We start from the raw sequence: 27,227 nt of genomic DNA, 5'->3' as shown, positions 1-27,227 counted from the left end.
CTGCCATCCAAGAACGGGGAGGGACACTGCATCTGTACAAAATGGATAAAACAAATACAACCAGCACGAGCAAATACATTAAGAATAATAAGAAGAATAAGCACAACTTTATTTATCCCGAAGGAAATTGTTGTGCCAGTTGAGAGATTGACACACGGAATCAAATTTTTCTCAAATAGATCAATGAGAAATGCAGTCTATTTGCAACTGTAAGTTGTAAAATCTATGTTGGTCGTAGTATATGTTGCTTAACAAACCATGTCTATTCAGTTTCCAGTTAAAATTGAATACATCTTTTCTGTCAACTTGTCTTTGCAATACAACACAATAAGCAGCAGTATGTAAATGTGGAAATAAGGGTTCACGAGGTTCATTTAAAAAAACATGCATACAGTAGATAGAGAGTTTCATGACAAAGGATGTAATTCATATATATATAATTTAAATGTTGCCAGTTTCTCAAGATTGGACAATACAACCGTGAATTCATGGATTGAGAAATCTAATTTGACCTTCACTATATTTGAATATTGTCTACAACTTCTGCCACTTGTGGTCTTATCATGTTAAATTATATAAGTAGGGGTAAAACACCTTTGACTCTTTAAGAAAAGCAGTGACATCTGACTTTGTCACATCAAACCATTCTTAGGCGTTTAAACATGGCTTACCACGTTGACAAAGTAGCTGCTCTCCTTCATGGTACGTCACCATTTCCAGCTAACGTACCAACTCACGCGATGTTTGGTAGCAGGAAGTTCCACGTCAGTGTCCAGTGCACTGTTCACTGAAATCGCAACATTTTGGACCAACTGCTTACAATCAATTAATCTCATCCAGTCGTGACAACTCGACGATAAAGATGGTACGTAATATTACCAACAGCTTTGAACAGAATGTTGCCATCTTACAAGTTGTCTTTCTCTAGCTTACTAAACGGTGTTAGATGATCCCTTCTTGAGAATAGCTTAGCAGGTAACCCGCTAGCGCTAGCGAACGGACTTGTAGCTAACACATATTTACATTAGTAGACGTGGCTCTTTGATTATTTTATTGTATGACTTTTTACCATTTAGACTAATGAAACGAAACGTAGGAATGTTTGTTACTACATACTAGCATCTGCCCTGTTGTACCAATTGCGCATACTCTGCAACGATTTAATTGGGCACAATGGCACACCATTGTTGTAACTTGCACAGCGTTTGATTTATATCCTCTGTTTTTAGCCTCTGAGGCTGGATATAAAGCGGAGGCTGACTGCCAGGTCTGATCGGGTGAAGAGCGTAGACCTTCATCCAACCGAGCCATGGATGCTGGCCAGTCTATACAACGGCAGCGTCTGTGTGTGGAACCACGAAACACAGGTGTGATCATGTACACTTGCAATAGATCCATATAAGATATGAATAATGTATCAGTAATATATGAGTATCTTTGTTACAACATAATAGCCATAATTGAAATACAGGAAACCAAAACAAAATCCAAATAGGCATTGAAGACAACAATTCACCTTTTTTCAGACCCTTGTGAAGACTTTTGAAGTGTGTGACCTTCCTGTCAGAGCCTCCAAATTTGTTGCCCGGAAGAACTGGGTTATAACAGGAGCGGTAAGTAATATATGGATTGGGGATTTTGATTTGGATTGAAATGTCGGTATATTTAAGATACCCAAACATTATTGAACGCTGTAGGAAAGAGTCTGTGAAGAAGCTTTACAGTAGATTGGTATTTTGCACAATCTCAAACGTATAGTAGAATTATTCCACCTTACTTTGTTGTGATATAACAGGATTTGCAAGCTTTAGTATTGTGTCGTTATGTGTTTTGTGTTTCTTGATATTTTGTACTATTAAAAGTGGTTTATTATCTTTTCAATTGGCCAAGAGTACTTACACTAAGGGGACTTTGAGGACATTTTTTTACCATTGAGACAGTTTTCAGTCAGAGGCTAAAATATGTATTACTTGATGATGACTTATATCGACAATATTTTAATGAATGCTGCCGTTTGTCAGAGTTGGGTATGGTGAGTTGTTCATATTTATCATGATACATGGGTCTTTATCACAATATTGTGATAAAAATATTGGGATACATGATAATTGCTGGTGTTGCTGTATTATAAGCAATCTCCCTGTCACATTTTTTGTACTGGAGGTCCAGGTGTTGGAAGGGTCAATACAACCTGGGGGCAGGATATGTAATATAGTTCCCTGGAAAAGACATTAAAGTATATCAATAGTATTGTACTGCCCTACATTGTATATCTCACAGAAAGCTTATGATTCTAGCTTAGTTTGGGGAGATAATATTTGACTTCTTGAGCTGTTTGATACTCAAGCCTTGACAAAACTTAGGCGAATGTCTGAACTTTTATTTTTTTTACATCTGCACAGGATGACATGCAGATCCGTGTGTTCAACTACAACACCCTAGAGCGCGTCCACATGTTTGAGGCTCATTCTGACTACATCCGCTGCATAGCTGTTCACCCAACCCAGCCCTACATCCTCACAAGCAGTGGTATGTAACCTTGTGTTATAATAATGTTGTTAACGATGCTCTATCAAACTGTCAAACTCTGAAATGTATCTTGTGATCCTACTTAAATCCTACTTTCCCTGTCTTTGCAGATGACATGTTGATCAAATTATGGGACTGGGAAAAGAAGTGGTCCTGCAGTCAGGTGTTTGAAGGTCACACCCATTATGTCATGCAGATTGTCATCAACCCAAAGGACAATAATCAGTTTGCCAGTGCCTCCTTAGACAGGACGATTAAGGTGGGAGCCACTTTCTAAGTAATGAGAAAACTATGGCACATTCTATGTAATGAGATGGTTCAATGTCCTCAAAATGTTTGCTTTAGGTTTGGCAGCTTGGCTCATCGTCTCCCAATTTCACCTTGGAAGGGCATGAGAAAGGAGTCAATTGTATTGACTATTACAGTGGAGGAGACAAGCCCTACCTCATATCAGGGGCTGATGATCGCCAAGTCAAAATCTGGGACTACCAGGTCAGAAAGCTTGCTTTTCTGTTCCCTTTTCTTTGTTATACCAGGTCAATTGCAGAAAATGGGCCCTGGACATCTTCAAGCACTGCCATAACATTGTGACTTGAGCAGTCTGAAAAACTGTAATACACAGTTACATAAAATTTGATATTATCATATTACACGTCAGTAAAAATCATATTTGACCTATTGTACCCATTTCACGTAAATGATTTCTCCCCTCATTGTTTTACTATCGATGCTTCAACTCTGTTTCTCTCTGCTATAGAACAAGACATGCGTCCAGACTTTGGAGGGCCATGCACAGAATGTCTCTTGTGTGAGCTTTCATCCAGAATTACCTATCATAATCACCGGGTCAGAGGATGGTAAGCTAGAATGTCTCTCCTTTAGCACTCTCCCTTTCTTCTACAGCATAACTCATATTTGTCTAACCATACTTTTTCCCTCTGTAGGGACCGTGCGAATTTGGCACTCTAGCACATACCGCTTAGAGAGTACCCTGAACTACGGTATGGAACGAGTGTGGTGTGTATGTGGCCTTAGGGGCTCCAACAATGTGGCACTGGGCTACGATGAAGGCAGCATTATCATCAAAGTGAGTAAAAGACAGCAACCCCTTTTTATTTTGTTTAAAGAATGAAATTGATACTTTGTGTAAAAAGGTGTAATGATGACAAAAAAAGTTATCATATCATAAATTAAAAACATCTTTTTCACTCCTCCTGCTTTTCTGCTGAATAGGTGGGCCGTGAAGAGCCAGCCATGTCCATGGACACTAATGGGAAAATCATTTGGGCCAAACACAGTGAGATACAGCAGGCCAACTTGAAGGCTATGGGAGATGCAGAAATCAAGGATGGAGAGAGGCTGCCACTGGCTGTCAAGGACATGGGCAGCTGTGAAATTTACCCTCAAACCATCCAGCACAATCCTAATGGAAGGTAGGCACTCACTCACTAAGTACACAGGTTTTCCACGGGCAGATTTTTAACTTTGATCATTTTTGACCTAATCTTTTCTTTTGTAGGTTTGTTGTGGTCTGTGGCGATGGAGAGTATATCATCTACACTGCTATGGCTTTGAGGAACAAGAGCTTTGGCTCTGCACAGGAATTCGTTTGGGCACACGACTCATCTGAGTAAGTATATTGATTTACTGAAAGGTTTTGATTTCCTTCATTGCTTAATTTTAAGAATATCTCACAAGTGAGTTAAATACTAACTACTGGATCATGTTAAAATGGTTGTCCACAGGCCCTGCTTACATTGGTACAGGGAGGCTCACACTGCCAAGGCAGAGAGAAAATTCCAAATCAAATACTGAGCTTTTTTACCTTTGTAGCTGCTTGGTCAGAAAATCCTTGGTTAAAGGATGTGAAAAATATAAGTACCGGTATATAGACATGTTTTTTTTTTCAGTGGGAGGTTCAAATGTTATGATGCAATTTTTACAGGTACGCCATCAGGGAAAGCAACAGTATTGTCAAAATCTTCAAGAATTTCAAAGAGAAGAAATCATTTAAGCCTGACTTTGGAGCTGAAGGTATTTCTATCATGCATACTTTGGACGTTCCATAATTCATACTTTTGGAGTTTGTACATGTTTTCTCACTGGATTTATTTCCTCTCTATGTCTTCAGGGATTTATGGAGGTTTCTTGCTCGGGGTGAGGTCAGTGAATGGCCTGGCATTTTATGACTGGGAGAACACAGAACTTATCCGCCGCATTGAGATCCAGCCCAAACATGTAAATCTGACTTTCTTGATTTCTCATTGAATTTTCTGGGCAACGTGTTTTTCCAAGAATTATTCATTTATGCAACATGGTCCTCCGTTATTTATTATGGTCATTAACTAGTCCCCAAATTGTACAGATCTTCTGGTCAGACTCAGGTGAGCTGGTCTGCATTGCAACAGAGGAGTCCTTCTTCATTCTTCGATATCTGGCAGATAAAGTAGCCTCCTCTCAGGAGAACAATGAAGGCGTGACAGAGGATGGCATTGAGGATGCCTTTGAAGTAGGTGTCTGGATTTGTGTATATAATTATTTTTGGTTGATAAGATACATTAGTAGTTTTGGAAATGTAGTCCTTGATAAAATATAACTTTTAGCAAATGAATTTTTAATTTCCATGTTCTGGTACTCTATCTCACCATGCAAGCCTTACATTTTGATAGAAATACAGTTTTTTTTGTTTTTTTTTGTGACTGTGAATTAATAGACAAAGAAAATATAAATAATGATTAAAAGGGTATTAAACTAAAATTTAAACAGATAAGCTCACTTGATGCTTCAAGCTGTAAAATTACAAATATCAGACAAAATAAATGTAGAAGAACCTCATCTGAGTTCAATACATTTTCTTTGGTTCATTACCACTTATCCATTTACATTAAGAGTTTTTGGCCAATACAGCTGATTCTTTTTTTTTCTTATATAGATTAATTACTCATTCCTAACATTTTTGATTTTAGGTACAGGGAGAAATTCAGGAAATTGTGAAGACTGGTCTTTGGGTTGGAGACTGCTTCATCTACACAAGCTCTGTCAACAGACTCAATTACTATGTTGGAGGAGAGATTGTTACTATTGCTCACCTGGACAGGTAAACTTGGTTTGTATATGTGTATTTGTTTCTGCTCATGTAAAATTTGACATCTGACAGCTCCCGATTTATAGTTAACAGTTGGCTATTGCATTTCAGAAAACAAAATCAAATTAAATGCTACTTAATGCTATATCTGTAAGACTGAGTTTTTCTTTTGTCATTGCAGAACCATGTACTTGCTGGGTTACATCCCTAAAGATGATCGTCTGTACCTCGGAGACAAGGAACTCAACATTGTTAGCTACTCCCTGTTGGTCTCTGTCCTGGAGTACCAGACTGCTGTCATGAGGAGGGACTTTGGAATGGCTGACAAGGTGCTTCCCACAATTCCAAAAGAGCAGCGGACCAGAGTGGCCCATTTCCTGGAGAAACAGGTCAGAAAATTGGCCTTGCCGGATTCTTTACAAATGTGGTTTCACAGATATCAACCCTATTTGCTCTGACACTTTCATAGGTGTCATCAGAGATCGTCTGTATATTGTCAGTTGTATATTTTGTGTTGAATGTTCTGGTACACAATTTTTCTTTTTTATAGGGAATTAACACAACATTTGGAAAAAAATGTCATATGTCAGTTTTATAGCTAATCATGTTCTGGAGTGGTAGCACTTTGCTGATTGTCCATTTGTATGTCACACTCAGGGTTTCAAGCAGCAAGCGTTAGCTGTGTCCACTGACCCAGAGCACCGCTTTGAGCTTGCATTACAGCTGGGAGAGTTGAAGATTGCCTACCAGCTGGCAGTTGAGGCAGAGGTAATATTTTGCGCATCATCGTGTGTCATTTCACTTTTCGTTATTGTTATATTTAGCTACCAAATAATCCAGACGTGGAGAATATTCATGCTGACTATGAAAATGAATTCAATCATTTATGTTCAGTCTGTCAATTATACTTTGTCTTGTACCCCGTTTCCCCTCTTTGCAGTCAGAGCAAAAGTGGAAGCAATTAGCAGAGCTAGCGATCAGTAAGTGCCAATTTGGCTTGGCCCAAGAGTGTCTGCATCATGCCCAGGATTATGGTGGCCTGCTCCTTCTTGCCACAGCCTCTGGTAACGCCACTATGGTTGGCAAACTGGCAGAGGGGGCCGAAAGGGATGGCAAGAATAATGTGGCCTTCATGACCTACTTCCTGCAGGGGAAGTAAGTGTCCAGTGTTTGACTGGATCAGTCTTATCGGGCACATAGGTGGTTATTTACTCTTATTTATTTATTTTTTTTGTCTTTCCTCCATAGACTGGATCAGTGTTTGGAGCTTCTGATACGAACTAACAGACTACCAGAAGCTGCTTTTCTGGCTCGCACATACCTACCTAGCCAAGTGTCCCGTGTCGTCAAACTTTGGCGGGAAAACTTGGCTAAAGTAAACCAAAAGGTCAGCTTTTTACCATTCAGATAAAACAGTATAGTACAGAGTAATACTACAGAAAGTATTATTGTTTCACCTTTTTTGTACGGTCAAGCATTCATACCCCAAAAGTTAGATTGTGCTGTGTGTGGCTGTTTTCACCATGAAAAGAAAGTAATGTAAAATATATCAGTGATAATATATATCACTGAATGATGATGATTGTCTGAGTATTGTTCTTGAACATAGCCTGTTTCCATCACAGGCTGCTGAGTCCTTGGCAGACCCTACAGAATATGAGAACCTGTTTCCTGGGTTAAGAGAAGCCTTTGCAGCTGAGCATTATCTCAGAGAAAGCTGCTTGGGAACTACCAGACCTGCCAAAGATTATCCTCTTGTCACAGTGAGTTGCACATGTTGTCAAAATACAATAATTAATCAGAGTATCGTTTTTTTTTTCCCAGGCTACTATAGATAACACTACACAAACTTTGTTTCTGCCTTTTCTCTTAATTTTTACTATCAAAACTATTTTTTTTAGCCTAATGAAGACAGGAATATTCTTGAAGAGGCACAGGGGTATGAACCCAAAGGAATTTTTTCTCCTCCTGATATTAAGGTTAGTTTGACACTTTCTGCCAATATCTGGTGACACTTTTGTTGGTTCTTTTGAAATACATATTTCTGTTCATATTTTCCAACATTCTCTTCACGCCCTATGTATGAGTGGTGGAATTCTAAGCTATAGAATTTGGATGTTCCATTAATCTTCTGGTTTTGTTTAGGAGACAGAGGACAGCGAGGACCCTTCGCCAGTAGTTGAGGCAATTGCAGCTTCAGCTGATCCCATCATCATAGAGACTCCCCTTTCTGCTTCAGTTGCTGAAGAACCTCCCATTGCAGCTGCACCCCCTGTTGCTGTGGCAGCATCTGTTACAGATTCATATGAACCTGAGGCCCTAGTGCAGGAGGAAGAGGAAGAAGAGGTAGAAGAAGAAGAAGAGGAAGATGAGGAGGAGGAAGAGGAAGCAATTCCTCCCCTCTCAGAATCGGCAAAAGACAAGGTAGAACATTTCGTCCTCCTGTCCTTTATCATTTGATTTCACTGTAGCTTTCTAACTGAATGAATATTAGGTTGTTTATATCTTGACATATAGTTTTGTAATTCAGTCAGAATAAATTTAGATATTTTTAATTAATTTTAGTTCATAATTTAAGAATCCAAATCAGGTATAAATACAATAATTTAGCTGGTATAATTGTGCCTGACTGTGTGTCCGTGTGTGTGTGTGTGTGTGTGTAGTGTCTGGACGAGCTGGAAGTTGACCTGGACAACATGGAGTTGGACGACATCGACACCACAGATGTGAACCTGGATGATGATTTTTTGGATGATTAAAATATTATTCCACTGTGCTACCGCATTCATCAGTTATTATTTAATATAACAGAGAGAGAGACCAAACACCCCATGACCCCTTTTGTATTTGTACGTAAAAATATTCTATTGTCTGCCTCTTGCATTGGCAGGATGCGAATAGATGAAAATGTTTTCCTCTTAGAAATGCAAACATTTCAAAGTCTATTTCTGTCTCTCCATTTTGTACACCATTTAAAGATTATTGGAGATGCATTTATCCATTGCTATGTGCTATCGGTTATGATAACTTTCCGCATCTGTCAAGGGAAATCAAAGTTCTTTCAGTCCAATAAACTGTGGTTGCTGTACATACTTAAATCAGTCTGAAGTCTCTTTCTTATTAAATGTTGGATTTTACAACATATTGGCAAAACATACTGCAGTATAAAAGAATATGCATGAATGATTATAGATGGCTTGAAAACAATAACTTCTGAGGAAAACTAAATACTTGGATCAAGTTGTTTTTAAAACAAAATAATCCTTACAAAAACATTCAGCCAGTAGGCTTGAGATTTCAGTAATTTGCTGGGGGAAACATTAGTTCCATTTTATCTTTGTTTCCTAATTTCAATTAAATAAATTAAAAAATCATTAAGATGTCACTATTATGGTACTAGCCCTTGACTGTGATAAGAGTGGATTTATACTTTTTGCATGCTGGATTTACAATAAACTGCTAAATCTGTCAACATATAAATTATAAAAAGAATTTCACAGATTCAGAGCAAAATGATATTTAATGTATTTAATTAAACAAGTTATTACTTCATATAGATAAGGTAGGTAGAGAAAAATATAGAAGACTTTACTTATTACAAAAAAAAAAAAAAAAACCTCCTGGAGAGCACCTTATCATGGCAGAGGGGTTTGCGTGTCCTAGCTATCCCCAGGCGCTATGTTTTTGGGGGGCTTTATGCTCCGGGAAGAGTCACCCAAGGCAAACAGGTCCTGTGGGAGCGACCACAAAAAGTGAGGCTCAAGCAAACCCCAAATGTTGAAAAAGATAAATGGACCTGGTTTTCTTTTGTTATCTAATTTTTATCCTTGATGAACTGATGTGTGAACCATCATGGTTACCTAGCAAAAACCAGGCATGGGTGGAGTTCGGTGAGGCCATGGAGAACAACTTTCGTGAGGCACCAAGGAGATTGTGGTTCACCATCTGGCGGCTCAGGGGGGGAAGCAGTAGCCGTCAATACTGTGTTCAATGGAGATAGTGGGCTGCTGACCTTTACCCAGCATGTTGTGGATCGGTGGAAGGAAAACTGCCAACGTCTTCAATCCCAATGATATACCTTCCAGTGAGGAAGCAATAAAGGGACTCTTGGGTGGACTGTCCTATTTCCAGGGCTGCAGTTCCCAAGGTAGTCAGAAAGCTCCTCGGGGCAGGGTCGCGGGGGTGGATGAGATCCGCCCTGGGCTCTTTAATGCCCTGGATGTTGTGGGGCTGTCCTGGCTGACACGTTTCTGCAACATCATCTGGAATGGGGTGGTGATTGGAGGGTGTGATCCAACTACAGATGGATCACACCCCTCAGCCTCCCTGGAAAAATCAACTCAAGGGTGCTGGAGGAGGTTCTGACAGGCCGTTGATACTTGCATCCAGGAAGAGTAATGTGGTTTGGTGGAACAAGTTTGCCCAACCAGTTTACATGTGTTTTGCAGACCTGGAGAAGGAATTTAAGTGTGTCCCATGCGGAATCCTGTTGGGGTGCTCCGGGAGTATGGAGCACTGAACCCTGTAATAGTGGCTGTTCGATCCTTGTATGATCGGTGCCTGAACTCATTTCCGGTGAGGCTTGGACTCTGCAAGGGCTGTCCTTTTTCACCAATTCTGTTCATAATTTTTATGGACAGTATTTCTACATGTAACCAGGGTGTTGTGGGGATCCAGTTTGGTGACCTCATGATGGGGTCTCTGCTTTTTGCAGATGATGTGGTTCTATTGGTTTCATTGGACCGTGATCTCCAGCTCTCACTGGAGTGGTTCACAGCTGAATGTGAAGCGGTTGTCATGAGGATCAGCACCTCCAAATCCAAGACTGTGGTTCTCAGCCGGAAAGGGGTGGTGTGCCCACTCTAGCTCAGGGAAGAGGACCTGCCTCAAGTGAAGAAGTTCAGGTATCAAGGGGTCTTGTTCATTAGTGAGGGAAAGTTTGGAACAGATCGTCAGGTGGATTGATGCAGTGTCAACAGTGATGCGGACTCTGCGACAGTCCGTCCTGGTGAAAAAGGAGCTGAGCCAAAAAGCGAAGCGCTCAATTTACCAGTCGATCTACGCTCCTACCCTCACCTATGGTTACAAGCTGTGGGTTGTAACCAAAAGAACAAGGTTCTGGATCCAAACGGTTGAAATGAGTGTCCAGGCTCTCCTTTGGAGAATGGGTGAGGAGCTCGGCCATCTGGGAGGGGCTCAAAGTAGAGTTGCTTGGGTCAGATGAGGGGGCTCAATATCTGGTTAGGATGCCTCCAGGACACCTCCCCGGTGAGGTGTTTCAGGCATGTGACACCGGGAGAAGGCCCCGGGGAAGACCCAGGACATACTGGAGGAACTAGTTCTCAAGGTTGGCCTGGGAGCGCCTTTGGATCCACCAGGGAGGACCTGGACCAAGTGACCGGGGAGAGGGAAGTCTGGCCCTTTCCTTCAGCTGCTGCCCCCGCGACCCGGTTTCAGATAAAAGGTAGGAGATGGATGAATGGATGGATAAGGATAGAGGGTTGAGGTGTAAATGATTTTTGATATTGTGGATTTATCTTAAGAGCGGGTTTTTCTGAAACTACTCATCATTAATGTGATAGCCCAAGTGAAGCTGTTTATGTGATAGTTTGATTTGCTTGTAAATTCTGCTGTAAACCCAAGTATTATACATTTTGGGTTGTTACCAAGGCCGCGATTTAACTTTGTTTTTGAATCAAAAAAACAACAATGAACTTCAATGTTGTGTGGACAATTACTTATTTTCTGGTCAATTCATTGAGAGCACTTGTGAATTTCTTGTTCATTTTCATACCTCTAGTTTGGTACTGAAGTCAATAAAGGAGGTTTTGACACATGATAAAAATGCCTACCTGTTAAAGGTGTTCTAGAGACATCAACCCGGCAGAAAGCCCGCCACACTTGACCCAGAAAAAGATAGAGGGATTATGTACAGTATCTTATGTGGCCGACGAATGCCGAACAGTCCCTCAGAGTTAGAATGTGTCACGGGTGAAAGGAATACATGGGTTAATTCACTCATTTAGCTGTAGCTGTGACCTGGGTTTGGATAAATGGGCCAATGATAATGAAGATGATATCGTCGTCCTTGTAAGACTAGAGATATCTAGCATTAAAATTTAATGTCAGCAGTTGAGTCAAGACCTCTTGCAATATGAATATTTTGTTAAATTTAATAGCCCCATTCCTTTTCGATTTATCAATTGGAAGAGGTTGAAATGTTGATATTTCACCTATTATTTAGATGCAATTGACATAACTGGCAGCATTATTTCACCACAATTGTTTTCAGCCTCTGTTGTTTAGACTGATAAATATCAACTGAAATGCTAAATCTAATTTTCAATTTTTGCAATCTTTTTATAAGTTTAAACTAAAATGTTAATTAATTAATTAATTAACTTTTAAATTATAATGAATGTTACACTACGGTCATCAGTCGTTTAATCTATTAAACAGGAATGAAATTAAAACTACTTCATTTCAATATATACATGGTATTCTATTGTTGATTGTTATGTTTCAAAGAAATCTATCATTGACACCATTAGGTGTTGCTGTGCTTTAAATATTTCACTCTGTTAGAGTGATCTAGAATGTTAGTGAATGTTGTAGTATGTTGGGGGAAATTCAGTTTAGTGCTATTTCTTACATACCAGCCGTTGCGGTGGGAAGTGCGATTGTATTAATCTTAACGTAGGAAAAATATTTGCAGCTTTTGAGTTGGAAATCAGAGGATCAATGAAGCGTTAACGATTTTTTGCACATGCTGTTAATATTGACGGAAACTACTTAATGAAAAAAATCCTGAAACCAAATAAAAATAAAATGTCAGCTGTGCAGCAGCTGTGGGCTGTCACTCTCCTCCTCCCCTGTAGATGGCGTTACCTCAAGACGGGCATGCCTTGGACGTTTCTGTGTAGTTTCGTGTGCTACTAACCACCGTACTTGGTAGCTAGCTAGAAGGGAAGATCGAGTCTTCCGAGATTCCCTGCCCTTTTTTGACTATTTTAAGTCGTCTCGACGCATATCGGGGATTTTTGAATACACCGAAATTATCTCGACTTGCTCTGCGGCCGATGTAACCGCGGTCGGTACAGGAGAAAGTTGTTTTATCAACTGAAAGGAAGACGTAGCGTCGGCGAGCTGGCGTAAAAAAGAGAACCGGGGCTACGCAGCGAGTTGCCTAGCCAGGGTGAGCCGGGAGGACCACGGCACAGCCGCTGCCAGCGCCACGGGGAGTCGGGGCCCCAGAGGGAGCCTGCCAGGCCCTCGGCTTGATGCACCCTGTCTGTGTCGCCTCAGTCCGAGATGGGGGAGACGAAAATTATCTACCACCTCGACGACCAGGAGACACCTTACCTGGTGAAACTGTCTGTGCCGGCGGACAAAGTCACTCTGGCAGACTTCAAGAATGTCCTCAAGAAACCAAATTACAAATTCTTCTTCAAATCTATGGACGATGACTTCGGGTAACTTAAATTCTTTGAATTTAACGTACATTCGGCATGTCACTCCCGTGCCAGTTCAATTTTAGTGCAACCGGATTTAACACTATGTTGACCTACTCGATAGCACAGCCAGCTGGCTTGTCATCGGTTCAGCGTTACCTGGCTATCGCTTGCTAGCTACATACATTGCGGTTCCTTTGTTAGCTGCTAGCGACGAGCACCGTTAGCAGGTCTGTTCAGCGTCCCTATTCCGTTTGTTTACATTGCTTGTTTGAGTAGCTTACACAGTGTCTCTTGACTTTGTCGGGCCAGGTTTGGTATTTGACAGTTTCATGGGCACTACCGAAAAGTCCCCTGTGACCGTTTAACTTGTCTCAGATAACTCAGAGACATAAGTTGACAACGCCGATAATATACAGTTTAAGCTGTTAGCAGATGGCTGATATGTTGTAAGGTTGTGCTAACAAGCTAAAGTCAGTATGCAAACGGTCAGTTTCTGTTCGTTGGTCCCGCAGGCCCCTGCTGTTGTTGTCTATTAGTCTGAGGAATGCAGTTGGACACAGGAATGTCCTCTTCATCACTCGCAGATTTATGGGCATGTGCCTTTGTGTTAAAACAAGGCTGGAAAAAGTAGACGTTGTATGTTCTTCTAGACAGTGCCCTCAGTAAAGTAAAGGATCTCCGCTCTATTTTAAATACTTTAACCAGGTTTCACTGGTTGTTTTTGGCCAAACTCATAGTAGGGTGGGGCAACAGCTTCTGCACATTTGCAAGTGGGACAGCCATGTACTGAAAAGACTAACTGCTATTCAGCTTGTGAAAGGTGGAGGGATAGTCAGCAAATAAACTATTGAAACCTACACTCAAGACCAGTGTTGCTGTAGATATTGGTCCTGCTAGACAAGAATTGAAACTGCTACTTCTCTACATGCAGCTCCTCAACTAAAGATTCACAAACCCTCACTGTTCTGTCTTATAAAGTTGGACTAATCCTGTCAGCTGCAGTTGTCTCAGGCTTGAAAAATGCTCGCCTGATTTCTCTCCATGCCTGTATGGAAAAGTACTTTGATGGTATCATCTGATTCATGACTTTGAGCAATCGCTCGGCGCTGTCTATTTTTTTTTCCTGAAAAATTCACTGCTGAACTAGATGTCAATATCCAAGGAACACTTTAATGGCTTAAAAATTACAAAGTCATTTAGATATTACACAGAAAAGTGTCTCTTTATCAATGTTTCTCCAGGTCAGTGCTGATAGCGGGGTTGCCCTGGTATGCCATGGTTTGAACATTGATCATTATCATTTAGTGTGCATTTGTTTTTCTGTCTTATTGGAGGAGGGGATCTGTTGGGAATTTGACCTATGTCTGTCCATCTCCCTGGTGATGTTTTTTGTGTTCCAATAGCTTCGATGGCTACATGTTTGTTAACCATTACCCATCTGTTTCCAAAAGTACTTGGAAGTGATAATCACTATAATTGTATACTATGGTGATGTTGTAAAAACATTTTCTCAAATAACAATTGTGCAACGAAAACATCATACGGTGACTGGCCCAGTAAGCCAGACTTCAATATGCAGTTCATGGTCTTAAATTATCAACTTCTTGCGAAATACTCTTTTGGTTCATGGAATAGAGTTCAAAGAGACATAGAGAGCAATCAATACAAAATAGAAAAAGTAAAAATGTAGAATTATTATGGCAAATTTGCTTTTCTCTTTCTCTTTTCTCTCAAAATTTAAAGGTTGATTTATTGATCATGACTTTTTCACTTTTGCTTAAACATACACTTAACTGGATAATATCTCAATGTCCATCATATATTTTAGATCAGCTCCCTAAACAAAGAATGTTTAACCAAAATGCTCTAGACACAACCCAACACTATAAAGTTTTTTTATGGGCAGTATATCTGTGGCTGGCAATGTGTAACAATAGTGTTGTAAGTGCACTATTAAATCAGGTCATTTGTCAGTGTCTGTAGTTGGTGATAGATGTATTGGCCATCACCATTGCCTCTAAATGCAGCCTTATGTTTTATAGCCCGGGGAGTGCTTTTGTGTTGGTAATGGTTTACTGAAACTCTGCTTTGTTCCCTTTACAGGGTGGTAAAGGAAGAAATATCTGATGACAACGCCAAGCTGCCCTGCTTTAATGGGCGTGTGGTATCATGGGTAGGTTCAAAACACAACGTTGAGAAATTTTTTGGCATGGAATTTTCACTGTCTTTTATTCACCAATGGCTGTGCTGTATTTGGGAGGATTTGTGTTCAATTGGTGATTCGAAAGATCCACTACAGCCATGAACCTATGACATTACCCAAACAGGCATACAGAATTTCCAAACTAGTTGCACTGAACCTTACACTGATTTTATATTCATGGAAGGATTGGGTTATTGAAACTGTAACAAGTAAATGGCACTGGAACAGACTAGTTAGGATTTAATGACATTTGTATTGTGCAACTTTGGAGGTGTATAACCATCTCTGTATAAAAAGGTGATGACTATTTCTGGGAAGTTTGATGACTTTGCAAAACAGACTTAAGAATGCATTAAGAACAGAAGAATAAGACAGTTATTTATGATGACCTTATGAAAAAGCTGTTTTACCACAGCATTCTTTTTGAATCACATCTTACACGCACCAAGCAGGTGTCTTCCATTGCCCAAACGAAGCAGGATATTTCCTGTGGGTGAAAAAGTGTATGATATTGACAATTTTCTTTTTCTGCTATACGTGTTAAATGCCAGGGATCTCTGGACACTGTCCTGTTTACATATGAAAAATTGGCTAATGATTCCCATCTGCTGACCAGCCACCACAACCAAATTCCATCTCAAGGGAGAGACCCATTGCATCCTTGATAATATCATTACCACCTAATGATCCTAGTAGCAATACACACTTATTTACAATCTGCTGTTTTCTATGGAGTTTGTTTTCAAGAATTTTGGGAGCAATTTGACTCAGTACCTTTTAAAGCAAGTCCTTGCACATGCTAGTCTGCACATTTACACGTGTACCTGCATGAAGTATGTCACCAAGAGGCTCAAAGCAATAATTCTTCCTCCACAAAATAAGAGACATCTGGCTCTGGTGCACAGCCTCCCTTCCTCTCGTCTTGACACTAAAATTGGATTAACAGCAAGTGAAATCACAGGATAGACAGAAAATACCTCATAACAAAGAACCACACTGCACTTCATTTAACAGAAGATTGAATCTCACAGGGGGAGAATGAAAAGTTGAGAGAGCAATCTGTTTCTTGATGCAAGGAACATATGCACCTGGTTAATTTTTTACAACATGGTGATGATGAGAGGTTTTATTTTAAACTCATCAACACAGTGCTATCCCCTCATGTTCAAGTTTCTAATATTGCCGTTTGATTCAGTCTTTTATCTTTGTTGTGGTTACTCTCTGATGGCTTTTGGCTTTCAGCCTTCTCACAGCGGCTACAAGACTCTAAACAGGCACTGAATTCATTAGTTATCATAAGGTCTTAGTTGGTACCAAAATGCTATGAATCAAGGTAACATCAAATACAATATTGTTTCGAAAGTCTGCAAATGCCACATTTTTTAAATTATTTCTTTTTTACTGGCAGTGCAATTTAGCGTCCCTCACTGCATAATACGTTTGCTGACTGCCTCTGTCACTTTGTCATAAAAGGTTAATCTCTTAATTGAGTTGCTTCACAAATTGCAAATGATGCATTAAAATAGTTTGCTACCATTACAACAGTTGTTTTAATGGCCTGATGGATTGTTTGCCCGATAGCCAGTTTTACTGTCAAATTAGACCAACAACTTCTAGCTGGTTACATTGAATTGTCAGCTGATATCTAGATTTTCCCATTTGTTTTTTCTAATATCCTTATGCACATCAGCAGGCCAAATTAGTCAGAAAAAATTTCCACACCAAAACAAACTGATGCATTAAGCCTTGTAACAGCAATTTTGTTTTTTCTCGATGAACACAAATACCTCTTTGTTGGAAAGAACTTTGTATTTGATATTTTTAATTATTATTCATGATAATTATTAGTGGCACTACTTGGGTCTGAAAGGACTAAACACCAGCGACAAAATATGCATAAGAAATGTCTGGATGTTGTGGTGCTAAATGTGATTTTCGATAAAGTGGATATATATTCTGGGTGCTGTTTTCAGTATGAGCATGTAGTTGCTGAAATTAGATTATTAATAATTATAAACAACTTAGTCTTGACCTCAAAATGTAGCAAATATGAGCATGTTAACCAGTCATCTCCTGCTACTAGAAAAGTTCCAGTCTGATCTTGTTTTTGCATGCAAATCATGTGACCACTGGCATAATTCCGAATGCGTATAACCCTAAATGCCACAGTCAATGAAAACATGGCAGAATGTAAGAAGTGATCTTGAGCATGCAGGCCCAGTGGCCCACAGAATTGGTTACAGATGAAAGACACAATTGAAATCTCACTCATTTTGGTAAATTAACAGTACCCGTATGCTTGACACAGGAAAATAGAAACCTTGTAAAATTCATATGTTGAATGAGCATTGCAGCCCCAAACAATAGCTACCACATTTAGAATCTGTTCAGCAATCTTACACTGAGAGTACAGCTTATACTCTTCAATGGCAAAAGCATATATTGTACAAACCAAGGAAATTTGGGATACTGTTCTTGAATGTGATGTTGTGAAAATAGCAGGGCTGTGCTTCTCATTTGATCTGTCTGTGCATTTTTCATCTCATCCCTCTGACTTTCTTGACTCTCGCTGTTAACAGTTGGTCTCTGGAGATGCAGCCCACACGGATGCAGGCTCAGTGGCTGACTCGGAGCAGGCACCCCCTTTGGAGAGGACAGGAGGCATTGGGGACTCTCGACCACCTTCCTACCAGTCAGTACAGCAACAGATAATCCAGCATATGTTATTAAGTTCATGACAGATAATGTTGGCTCACAGTTTGTGGTTGTGGACATAAATGTGAAATTGAGATGCCATGTGTACTCCAAATATGATATATTGCATCGGGAAACACAACCATTCTGTTTCTTTATAATACTACCAGCACAAAATGCAAATTGAATGGTAGAAGTATAAGTAAGGCATCTAATGACCACAGTGGACAATATTCTTCTGACCTTCTAATGAAGTATTTCATGTATTAATGTAACATTGTCAAAGTCAGCTCATTGGATCGTTGATTTTTATAACTTTTAAAAGTCTTTTGTATGTCATCATAGTTTCCATTATTTTCATTGTCACCTTTAACATTTATAAGTGTACAGTAGTTCCTTTGCAATTACATTTTTTCAAGATGTTTACAAGTGAAATAGCAAAAGTGCAACTGGTTCTGTGATTAAAAGAAGACATATGTCTTGAAAATATTTGTTTTACTGGCTGTTAAATCAATCATAGTTGATGACAAGAATGCTGATGAGTGTATTTGATTATAAAGCCAAGCTAGACACTTACTTTTGTTAATAATTTCTGTCTGAAGTGGGAAAGCACCAAGTGGTCGGGACAGTCTGGACAATGACACAGAGACCGGTTCCATGGTGTCACAAAGAAGAGAGAAAGACAGACCACGGCGGAAACACAATAATGATCATGGTCAGGAAGCATTATGCTACATTGTGTCTCTGTTTTCATTGTTTTACACTGGCTGTGTGTAAGTGCACACCTTGTGCTGATATCTCTGCCTCAGTTATTGTTTCCCAAACAAACATAAATCCTTTCTATTGACAAAGAGTTGCAGCATTGTAAATAGCTGCGTGTATGCACTGTTAAGAAAGAGGCGTTGCTGTAAAAAGCAATGTCATCACTGTCTTGGGTTAAACATGTCTGGGCTTGCTGTAGTAATCCAAATGTCAAGGAAAAATATGCTATGACTATTGTGAATTATGATGGTCTGTGTATATTTGCAATTGTTTGATTGGGCCAGAAATCTTATAATGAATTTTTTTTTAATGAAATAAGTTGCGGAGCACAATTGAGAAAGAAGAATTTAACTAACTGTATACAGTTTTGGCTTTCACGACTTTCTTTCAAATGCCCAGTGTGCGTTTTATTTGAAGTATTCAAAGCAGAAATGAGGCACTATTTTTGTAAATTTAATCAATACGGAAACTACCAGTTATTATTGTTGTCAGTAAGCAGTGATTTGTCTCGCAGATGATTCCTGATGCTGTCTGTCTTCTGCAGGTGGAAGACAAAATGGTTATTCGTCAAGACCAGTTGGACGGGGTGGCACTGAGTATGACAGCTGCTCATCCTTCATGAGCAGTGAGCTAGAGTCCACTTCTTGCTTTGATTCAGAGGATGATGATGCAACCAGCAGGTCAGATGTGCAAGTGTTAAGTCAGATTCCCTTCAAGAAAAGCCAGACAAAGTTTTTTTTTTTCTTCCCTTTCTTACAGTTGAAAATGTCAGATTTAGCTTGGGGAATATACATGTGTTTTCATGTGTGGAATATAATCAATTTTTTTTATCAATTGTTTTACCCAGGTTTAGTAGCTCAACTGAGCAGAGTTCTTCTCGTCTCATGAGGCGACATCGCCGTCGCAGACGGAAACCAAAGGCTTCAAACATGGACCGGGTGAGCCTATATCCCCCTGTTTTTTCATAATTACAGCTAATACGCTATAATTCAAACAGGAAATCTTTGTCAAACTCCCAAATTTTTCTCACATGTCATCGTTTTTTGTTTTCAGTCTTCTTCCTTCAGCAGTATCACCGACTCTACCATGTCTCTGAATATCATCACTGTTACTCTCAACATGGGTAGGTGGAGACTCGTTTTGTTTTGAATGAAGTCAGAACACAGTCAATGAGAAAATGTAGCTGATTTATTGCTCTCCTCCACCCTACAGAAAAGTACAATTTTTTGGGCATCAGTATTGTGGGCCAAAGTAATGAGAGGGGAGATGGAGGGATATACATTGGCTCTATCATGAAGGGAGGAGCTGTGGCTGCTGATGGACGTATTGAGCCTGGGGACATGCTGTTACAGGTGTGTGTGTGTGTGTGTGTGTGTGCGTGTGTGCGTGCGTGCGTGCGTGCGTGCGTGTGTGCGTGCGTGCGTGCGTGCGTGCGTGTGCGCGCGTGCGCGCGCAGGGGCATAATAGGCTGTCTTTTAGAGAAGTACGCAGGGAGAGGTTGTGATTGTTTGTAATTTTTGATTGTCAATGTATCATAATCAGGTCAAGTCCATTTTTCATTTCCAAAGTTATTTCTTTACAGACAAGCCCCTTGTCACTTTTTGTGGTGAGGTGCTGGTCAATATTGATTTTTCATTTTCTCTTTGAGTATATTTATTTATCAAGTACAAGTCCAAATTTATATATTGACTACAATCATATGAGAAAATGATGTATATAATCATTTTTGACAAAAAAAGTCCTTTATAACTCTCAGGTCACAATTTGTCAAGCCTGTGTTGCATGTAACTATGTTATTATCCCTGCAGGTGAATGATATCAACTTTGAGAACATGAGCAATGATGATGCAGTTAGAGTGCTGAGGGACATCGTGCACAAGCCTGGGTAAAATATTCAAGCATAAAGAAATAAACACAAACATACTTTCAAAAAAAAAAAATGGAGGAAATCAAAATAATTAACTGAATGCTTGTAAACTTGAAGGCAAGACATCCTGTGTTTTCATTCTATATTAACTATCTTTTCTCTGGTTATCACTAGACCCATAACTCTGACAGTGGCCAAGTGCTGGGACCCAAATCCACGCAGCTGCTTTGCTTTGCCAAGGAGTGAGTGATTTTTCTTTCTTATTTTTCCTTTTATTGTCAATAAAAATAATTATCTGTTGAATATGCGTTATGTCCTTGCATGTGTGTGTGGTATATATAGAGAGAGATGTTTTACTTGCATTTTTGATTAAAACTGTATCTGTTTTGTAGGTGAACCAATCAGGCCCATAGATCCAGCAGCATGGGTTTCACACACTGCAGCCATGACAGGGGTGTATCCCCCTTATGGCATGAGCCCCTCCATGAGCACAGTCACATCAACCAGTTCCTCTATCAGCAGCTCAATCCCGGAAACTGAACGTGCGTGCCATCATATTGACAAGACATTTTTGCATATTTGTGGCATGTTTGTGCCTTTTTTGATTGTCTTTCTGGTCCACTGTTAATACCTTAGTACAAAGTGTATTATATCAAAATGCAGTGTTTGGGGTTATTGACTCTATGTTGTGAGACACAGCTCTTCAGCCCCATGCAGTTTTTACTGAGTTTAGTCTCAGAGCTAGTACCATCTGTTTAATAGCACACGAAAAGGAGCCATAACTCACAACTTGCATAATCCCTGCAATCTTCATCAGGAATTCATATTATTATTCTTACTTTCTCATCCAAGCTGCTATTGCTCCCATATTTAGAGATTTTCCTGCTCAAAGAGAATGTATCTCACCTGCTTGTCAATTGCTTTAAAAAATCAACACTAGGATTCCTCACATTTTTTTGTAGAGGAGAGTTAAAAAGAAGAAAGGCATTCCAAAATCTGAAATGTCAGAGTTAATATTTCTTCTCCCTGGCTTGTTGGTAATAGCATCAGTAAATAATTTAGGGAATTCAGTTGCACAAAGATTGTGGCTGTTTGATATTCCTTGACAGCAAGCTTCATTTATTCCAATTTTAAATTTACTGTTTGTAATGATTTACATATATGCCATTAGTAGGCTATTTTCCATCTCAATCCTTCCTGATTTTGAAAAAAGTAGAACCAGAGCAGAGGGAGAGCACTTCAATTATAACAATGCTAATCAAAGTTTTTTTGTTTTCTACTGGCCTCCAAAAATCTCAAAAAAATCTGATGTGTATACAACAGAAATGAGTTGAAACATTTAACGCTGCAATAGGTGGACAGTCTATTCATGCGTTTTAAATTTGTCAGACAGCTTGGGAGTGCTGTCCAAACCACCTCACTTCAATCCCTGTTAACCAAGGCTGATTTAATCTTAGCCAACTTTTGATCAAATCACAACAGTGGCGAATTTCAGTTGATATACCAAGAAATCAAATGCGGTTTTTGTTAAATTCTTAAAAAAACTGCAATTTATTCTTAATGTTTGAGAAATCCACCTAGAAATAAGATTTTTTTGTGTGTAAGCTTGTGTGAGTGATACATTCTAAAAATTGAAAACAATCTGACAAACAAGAAAATTTGGTTCAACCAGTTTTTAACTTGTCTTTTCTCTCCTAGGATTCGATGACTTTCACCTCTCTATCCACAGCGACATGGCAACAGTTGCTAAGGCCATGGCCTGCCCAGAGTCTGGTCTGGAGGTACGAGACAGGATGTGGCTCAAGATCACAATCGCAAATGCCTTTATTGGTACGTCAATCAGAGCTGACCATGTGAGTCGGTATTTTTTTTTAATTCTATTTTTTAAAAGCATGACATTTTTGTTATTGAAATTTGTTTTTCAGGTTCTGATGTAGTTGACTGGCTATTCCATCATGTGGAAGGGTTCTCAGATCGCAGAGAAGCACGCAAATATGCCAGCAACCTGCTGAAGGCGGGCTATATTCGGCACACTGTGAACAAGATCACATTTTCTGAACAGTGCTACTACATTTTTGGAGATCTCTGTGGCAGTAAGTAGTCAGTGAAATCTTCACTGAACTCTGTATTTCTAAAAGCTGTTGTATCTTTAATGTCTGTTTACTGTAGAGAAAGACTAATAAAAACCAAACATTTCCTCTATCTTAGACATGACCCACCTGTCTCTACATGACCATGATGGTTCCAGTGGCGGGGCCTCAGACCAAGACACCCTGCCTCCACTCCCCCACCCTGGGGCAGCTCCCTGGCCCATGGCTCTGCCCTACCAGTTCCCCATCCCTCACCCTTATGACCTGCCACTGCCTTTCCATGGTGGGCAGGGTGCTGGTAGCGCTGGAAGCCAACACAGTGGTGAGTGCAGTTTAATATCAGACATATCAACAGGAAATTGAAGACTACTTAAAGGCCTGGTGATCTTAAAGAATCATTGAAGAATAATTGGTAAACAATAGTTATGCCGTGACACTTAAGTAAGTGAACTGTAAACCATCAACTTGGTGATGATGAAAGCTATTGAAAATTTTAATAACCACATCCAGACTTGAATCATCAACTGGTATTTTTTTTTTTCCCCAAAACTATGGGAAAAGCCCCTTGGTGAAAAGTTTCTGTTTATTAAATAATTTGAATTAACTTAAGGGGAACCCTGACTTTTAGTATCAAATCTTGTTTTATAAAAGTCGCAGCTTTAAAAACATGATCTGAAAAATACTGTAGTCTGTTTAGTTTTTATAAAATTTCTAACGAGGGAATTCACTCGTAGGTCACTAATGTTTGTTGTATCTCATTCTGAGTAATGATGTCAAAGTACTGCTGCGCTCTCAGCTCTATCTACAACTATGTCAGCTCAATGTCTTTTGTTCAGTCTTCAGTTTTAACCGGAGTGCATTTTGACATAGAGAACAATAATGAAGTCACTCGAAATGCACTTGAAAATGAGGAGGATCAGACTGATGAAGACAATAGTTGGCCCAAACACTTGTTGTTTGTGCAACAATTGCTCCTTAACTCAGAGAGAAATGGTGTTTAATGCAAAGAGCTATGTATACTGTAGGCAGCTGTTCATGGTAAGCATCATGATCAAACATTTTCTAATATAGGTTAGAATAGTACGTTACATATTGTGTAGTGATATATACTAACTATAATAACCGTACAACAAGTTCATTGTATTCGATTGTGAGTGGACTGAATCATGCCAGGAGAACAGTATCTAGCATTTCCCATCCCAATGTTTTACGGTCGGTAGCCTGAAGCATATAAGCAACTTGTGAGAGAAAATTGTTGTGACTGCATTTGGTTTCAGCTTTCGTTTATAATCGCTAACCCCTGTTAGTTCCTTAAGCAGCTGTGGTAAACGAAAGGACCAAAACGCACAAGAAAAAAAAAGGGTTGAGCACATATACATGGAAGCTGTGTTTATCCACAGGCATTCCCCCTGTCAGCTCTCCTCTTATTACTCAGAAAGCAGTTTACCTTTTGACTAGGCATGGCAACCCAATCAAACTAAATTCTAAAGACTGATAGAAATAGATTTTGATTTAAGTGTCAGTGTAAAAACTGTTTTTCACTTAGGAAACAAACAAATGAGGACAAATCAGACTCTTGTCTGTAGATTTTTTGAACACGTTTTGAACACGTTGCTTTCTTCCCAGTTCGATGAGAGGGTCAGTTGGTTTCATGTCTGCACTTTCAATACAGAAATGGGTCTGGTGTATGTTGACACTAGCTTGCCTCAAAGTCTCTGAGGAACATAGCCTGGCTCTGTCAAGAGTGAAAGAATATTTCTTCCAACAGCCCTAATCCTCCCTTGTTTACCATGTTGTTTTTTTTTATTTCATGTGTAGAAATGGAAAACCAGACATGGGTTTTACAGTTATTTGCTTTGGTAATAAAGCTTTTTAGTGGACCCACTGACTGCTCACACCTCAGACTTCCTGCCCTCCTGTTGTACACATCTCTTCCTTTCATGTATGATTGAATATATAACAAGGTACATTGCATTAATAATAGCCATATTGATAGGGATGCAATAGTTTTTTAATGGATGCTCAAGGTGTCCTCAGTTTTCTGTCAAAATCTTGACATTAGATATACAGATCTGTTTGTGGGCGTTAATCTAATGAACTTGCCCTCCAGAAATTTTTCTTTTACTTATGTCCGGTTACCTTTTGGATCTGATCTTGATTATCTAATAATAATCTAATAATTAGAATTTTAGAATTAATCTGACCAGTCTTGTAGACAGTCAATGGAAATAATTTGGTATGTTGCACTTACTTCATTGTAGTTTTTTGTTAATATCTCAATAATATATTTTTGTTATAATAATCATGTTTAGTTAAAATGAATGGACTCAGTAAGTCCCTGCTGAAACAATGTTACCCAGTCAGAATTTCACAGGACATATCCTCGCAGATATCTCACAGCCTGAAACTTCCAAATACAAACAAATCTTTCTCCAAGAAGCATCAAATTAAAAGAAAAGAAGTTAATGGTCATCTGAAATTCTTTAGGTGGATTTGATCAGGTTGTATTGTTTTAGACTGTTTTTGGATCGTTACATCGCTTATACTTTTATTCAATGGTGGAAGTTAAATACATCTTGGATTGTCTGAAACGTAAGTATTCCGAGAATTTCTTTTCAGTAACAGCTTAACTGTTTGACTTGTGAAAGGCAATGAATGCTGTCTGACCGTGTCTGCATTAGTCATGCAGCTCTCCCAGGAGTCTCCCACTAACTGGGTCAGTCCTCCCTGCCTCACTTCACTGGCTCTCAAATGAGTGTGGCTCATGTTGATTATTTAGATTTAGTAAATGTCGAAAATAAAATGTTTGTGCATCACACATATGAATAACAATCACGTTTGGCTCTCTTCTGTCTACAGGAAGCAGTGGTTCTAACTGCAGCAAGAATGAAGGGCGAAAATCTGGTGGAAGTGGCAGTGAATCTGAAATCAGGAGCCAGAGCCATAGAGCTCCTAGTGAGCGCTCAGTGGTGCCCCCCAGTGAGCGAAGTGTCCGTAGCTCTGTCAGCCACCGCAGTGCCAACTCCCATTCAATAGCCTACGGGCCCGGTCTTGTCTATGGTCCCCCTGGTCTGCCTCCACAGCCCCCACATCTTTCTACAGCAGCACCTGGCGCCCCACCAGGCAGGGAGCTGGTCTCTGTTCCGCCTGAGCTCACTGCATCACGCCAGTCCCTGCGAATGGCAGTCGGCAACGCTGGAGAGTTCTTCGTAGATGTAATGTGACTCAGGTTATAGGATGGTCAAAGAGTAACAGATTAGGCTTTCTCATGTCAGGGCTGAGAGGGGCAGAAAAAAGAAGGGGGATTGCAAAAAGCTCTATTCCAAGGCCTTGATTCTTAAAAGCATAAATGCAACCAGTCCTGTTGTGTATGCTGAGAGAAAATGTTCCTTCTCTCTTGTGCTTTTCTTCTTAGTAGTAGTGGCCATTTTTTCTTCAATGAAGAAACTCCCTCACTCATAATGGAACCAAAGCGCCTTTCTCAGTTTCTGCTCCTGTGGGGAAGTTTGTGTAAGGACAAAGACCTAGAGAGGGATTGAAATGGTGGAAACAGACAACCGGGGATAATGACTAAGCGCTTTTCTACACGGATGTTTTTCATTTGTTCTTTCTTTTCACTTTTCCCTCCTATCTGGCTTTCGCATCTCACATTCTCTGTTCTACCCCATCCTTGGTCATGTCACAACTGACGCAAAGTCTCTTCCCTCTTTTCTATTCCCTCTTGCTGTGTGCTTAAACAAAACACAAAGCTGTAATGGACACTGTTAAACCTGTTCAGATTTAAATGTTTGCTTGATTTAAGAGAGAAAGAAATGGGATAAATTGTATGTAGAGCAAGAAAGTCACAGTTCTTCTTACTGTAAAAAAGCATTTGTTTTATTATACATGTAGTTCATCATGGCAACTAGTTTCATTTTACAACACTAAACGTGAGCATTCAGCTCTAAGAGTAATTTTTACACTATATAATGACATTTTCATCTGTTTAACCAGAACATTTCCAGTCTGTCTTGTGATAATGTATAGTGAAAAAAAGCTTACCATGCCTTTCACACTACTCTTTTATTAAGGAAAATGTCTTTTTATTTATAAATATAGTTTTATGACTTAACCTTGCTTCCCTGTGTTATTTTTCTGTGAGTGTGCCAATTTACAAGATAGAAATTTGCAGGGTTTTGTGTTCTTATTACCTGAGTTTATGTTTGCATTTAAAAGCAGATGATTCCAGACTGTCCGAGAGAAGGAATGTGAAGATTAGGCAGTCTGGTGCACAGATGTGTGTGCTCGAGAGAGAGAGAGAGAGATCAGCCTTCAGCCCATGTACATTTAGTTTTGCCTCAGAGCTGAATGACCTGAGCAAATGTTACCCTGTGGTTGTGGGTTTATACCCCTCAGGTTGCACACAGCAGCTGAGTTCAATCAGATGGGCGCTGCAGGATTAAAGCAAAACAAGACCACCCATATAAAAGTACATTTGAAAGCAAATTCCTGCGTGCCCATGAAAATGGTTTGTTTGTCTGTCCAAACTCGGTGAAGTTGAGAG

At 39.7% G+C, this 27,227-nt stretch overlaps 2 protein-coding genes across 2 annotated transcripts; both read left to right on the top strand.

The window, feature by feature from the left end:
* Positions 1-759: 759 nt before the first annotated feature.
* copb2 (COPI coat complex subunit beta 2) lies at positions 760-8,712 on the top strand. Its single transcript, XM_086173051.1, has 22 exons — positions 760-865; positions 1,230-1,367; positions 1,527-1,613; positions 2,403-2,529; positions 2,640-2,788; positions 2,875-3,021; positions 3,287-3,386; positions 3,474-3,616; positions 3,763-3,962; positions 4,049-4,159; positions 4,475-4,563; positions 4,661-4,767; positions 4,895-5,038; positions 5,496-5,626; positions 5,796-6,003; positions 6,272-6,382; positions 6,555-6,769; positions 6,863-7,001; positions 7,240-7,377; positions 7,516-7,593; positions 7,760-8,038; positions 8,278-8,712. Exons 1-22 carry the CDS (start codon positions 863-865, stop codon positions 8,371-8,373), a joined length of 2,940 nt encoding a protein of 979 aa, XP_086029177.1. The 5' UTR covers positions 760-862; the 3' UTR covers positions 8,374-8,712.
* A 4,027-nt stretch (positions 8,713-12,739) lies between these two features.
* LOC147219027 (segment polarity protein dishevelled homolog DVL-3-like) lies at positions 12,740-26,794 on the top strand. Its single transcript, XM_086172828.1, has 15 exons — positions 12,740-13,086; positions 15,172-15,241; positions 17,851-17,963; positions 18,568-18,680; positions 19,272-19,407; positions 19,575-19,665; positions 19,781-19,850; positions 19,940-20,079; positions 20,536-20,612; positions 20,769-20,836; positions 20,987-21,136; positions 22,293-22,424; positions 22,520-22,687; positions 22,803-23,006; positions 25,544-26,794. The coding sequence occupies exons 1-15, from the start codon at positions 12,926-12,928 to the stop codon at positions 25,906-25,908; spliced, it is 2,058 nt and encodes a 685-aa protein (XP_086028954.1). The 5' UTR covers positions 12,740-12,925; the 3' UTR covers positions 25,909-26,794.
* Positions 26,795-27,227: the final 433 nt, after the last annotated feature.

Source organism: Fistularia commersonii, chromosome 25 (assembly GCF_037954325.1).
Source record: "Fistularia commersonii isolate RoL2024-O1a breed Wild chromosome 25, RoL_Fcom_v1.0, whole genome shotgun sequence".
NCBI lineage: Eukaryota > Metazoa > Chordata > Actinopteri > Syngnathiformes > Fistulariidae > Fistularia > Fistularia commersonii.
This window is presented reverse-complemented; position numbering and strand designations above follow the sequence as displayed.